The sequence below is a fragment of the Echiichthys vipera genome (assembly GCF_963691815.1).
Source record: "Echiichthys vipera genome assembly, chromosome: 10".
NCBI classification, from domain to species: domain Eukaryota; kingdom Metazoa; phylum Chordata; class Actinopteri; order Perciformes; family Trachinidae; genus Echiichthys; species Echiichthys vipera.
In genome coordinates, this window is record NC_139835.1 from 9,847,546 (window position 1) to 9,848,973 (window position 1,428).

Here is a 1,428-nt window from a genome sequence, read left to right on the forward strand (position 1 = left end):
TGAAAAAAAAAAATAACTTCTGAAATAAATGATCCTATGAAAGACATAAAATTGAACCAACATCTCAAACATTTGAAAACTCTCAAAGCTCATTTAAAACCAAATGTCATTTTGTCTATGTTTTCAAAGACAGGGTCTATATCAGGTCCTTTTTCTATGTCAATAAAGCAATTTTTATTTCACAATGTCCATTATCATCACTTCATAAAGCCATGTCTCCGGCCAGTTTGACAGTAATGATGAAAGAGAGTCTAGATCAGACTGACCTCTTATTTCTTGCAGGCCTTTTAGTAACGATTTGAACATGAAAACATGTTTAACACACATTTTCTAATTTCTGGTAACTTCAGGCCATACACAAGAGGATTCACAATGGGAGGAATGAAAACAAACTCAAGTGATAAAATTATTGCTAAAAAGGGATTAAGCTCTTCTAGATTAATCCTGCTGAGAACAATATCACAAAAAACAGTAATGGAATAATTGATGAATGTGACAAGGTGTGGCAAACAGCTTTGTATGACTTTGCTTTTGAAGTCTGAAGACTGTTTCCTACAAATGAGAAAAATGCGTAAATATGTATACAGGACAAAAGCCAGGGGAAGAAAGACTGTGCTCGTGGTCACAAACATGCCAACAATATTATTGATCACAACACTAACACATGACAATTTTACAACAGGCCAGTTGGCACAAAATACCTTAGGTATCTTATTGCCACACAATGGAAGTCTGGAAGCCATATAAACACAGGCAAAAACAGAAAAGCCTGGATAGATCGATGCGAAGGCAATCAACTTAGACACCATCTTGGAGGTTATTTTGCTGTGGTAATGTAAAGGTTGACAAACAGCAACATACCGATCATAGGCCATAATGCCTAAAAGTGTAAGCTCATAGGATGCATAAGTGTAAATTACATAGATCTGAATGAAACAAGCTGATCGTGGGATCAACTGAGTATTGGACAGAAGGTCTCTCAGAAATCTGAAGAAGAACCCAGCAGAGCCGTACACAGAGTTAATAGAAAGACACATAATAAATATATAAATGGGTTTATGTAAAGTTTTCTCTCGCAATATCACCACTATTATGACAACATTAGCTGAGATTATTAAAGCAAACAACAGGAGACACAGGACAAATGATGGGTAGCGGTACTTGCCTATGTTCATAAACATGGTGAGGTTAAAATAAGGTGGATAAGTATCGTTTTCCATTTACCCCATAAACAGTATCAGAGATTGTTTGGTGAAAACAAACAATTCTACAGCTGGATCCTGTCAACAGTTACAATGAAGCTGCAAATCCTTCTTACCTGTTTAGTCACAGGTTGGTTTTGACATCAATATACGGAGTGACAGGTGTATGGAATACACTGAACCAAATGAGAAAACAGAGTGATAAATTATGCCAGTAAGTAAGAAA

At 36.0% G+C, this 1,428-nt stretch overlaps 1 protein-coding gene across 1 annotated transcript; it reads right to left on the reverse strand.

The window, feature by feature from the left end:
• Window positions 1-287: 287 nt before the first annotated feature.
• LOC310953209 (olfactory receptor 51I2-like) lies at window positions 288-1,220 on the reverse strand (the record flags this gene model as incomplete). The annotated part of the gene is made up of 1 exon (XM_083922170.1): window positions 288-1,220. One exon carries the CDS (start codon window positions 1,218-1,220, stop codon window positions 288-290), a length of 933 nt encoding a protein of 310 aa, XP_083778296.1.
• Between the last annotated feature and the right edge of the window lie 208 nt (window positions 1,221-1,428).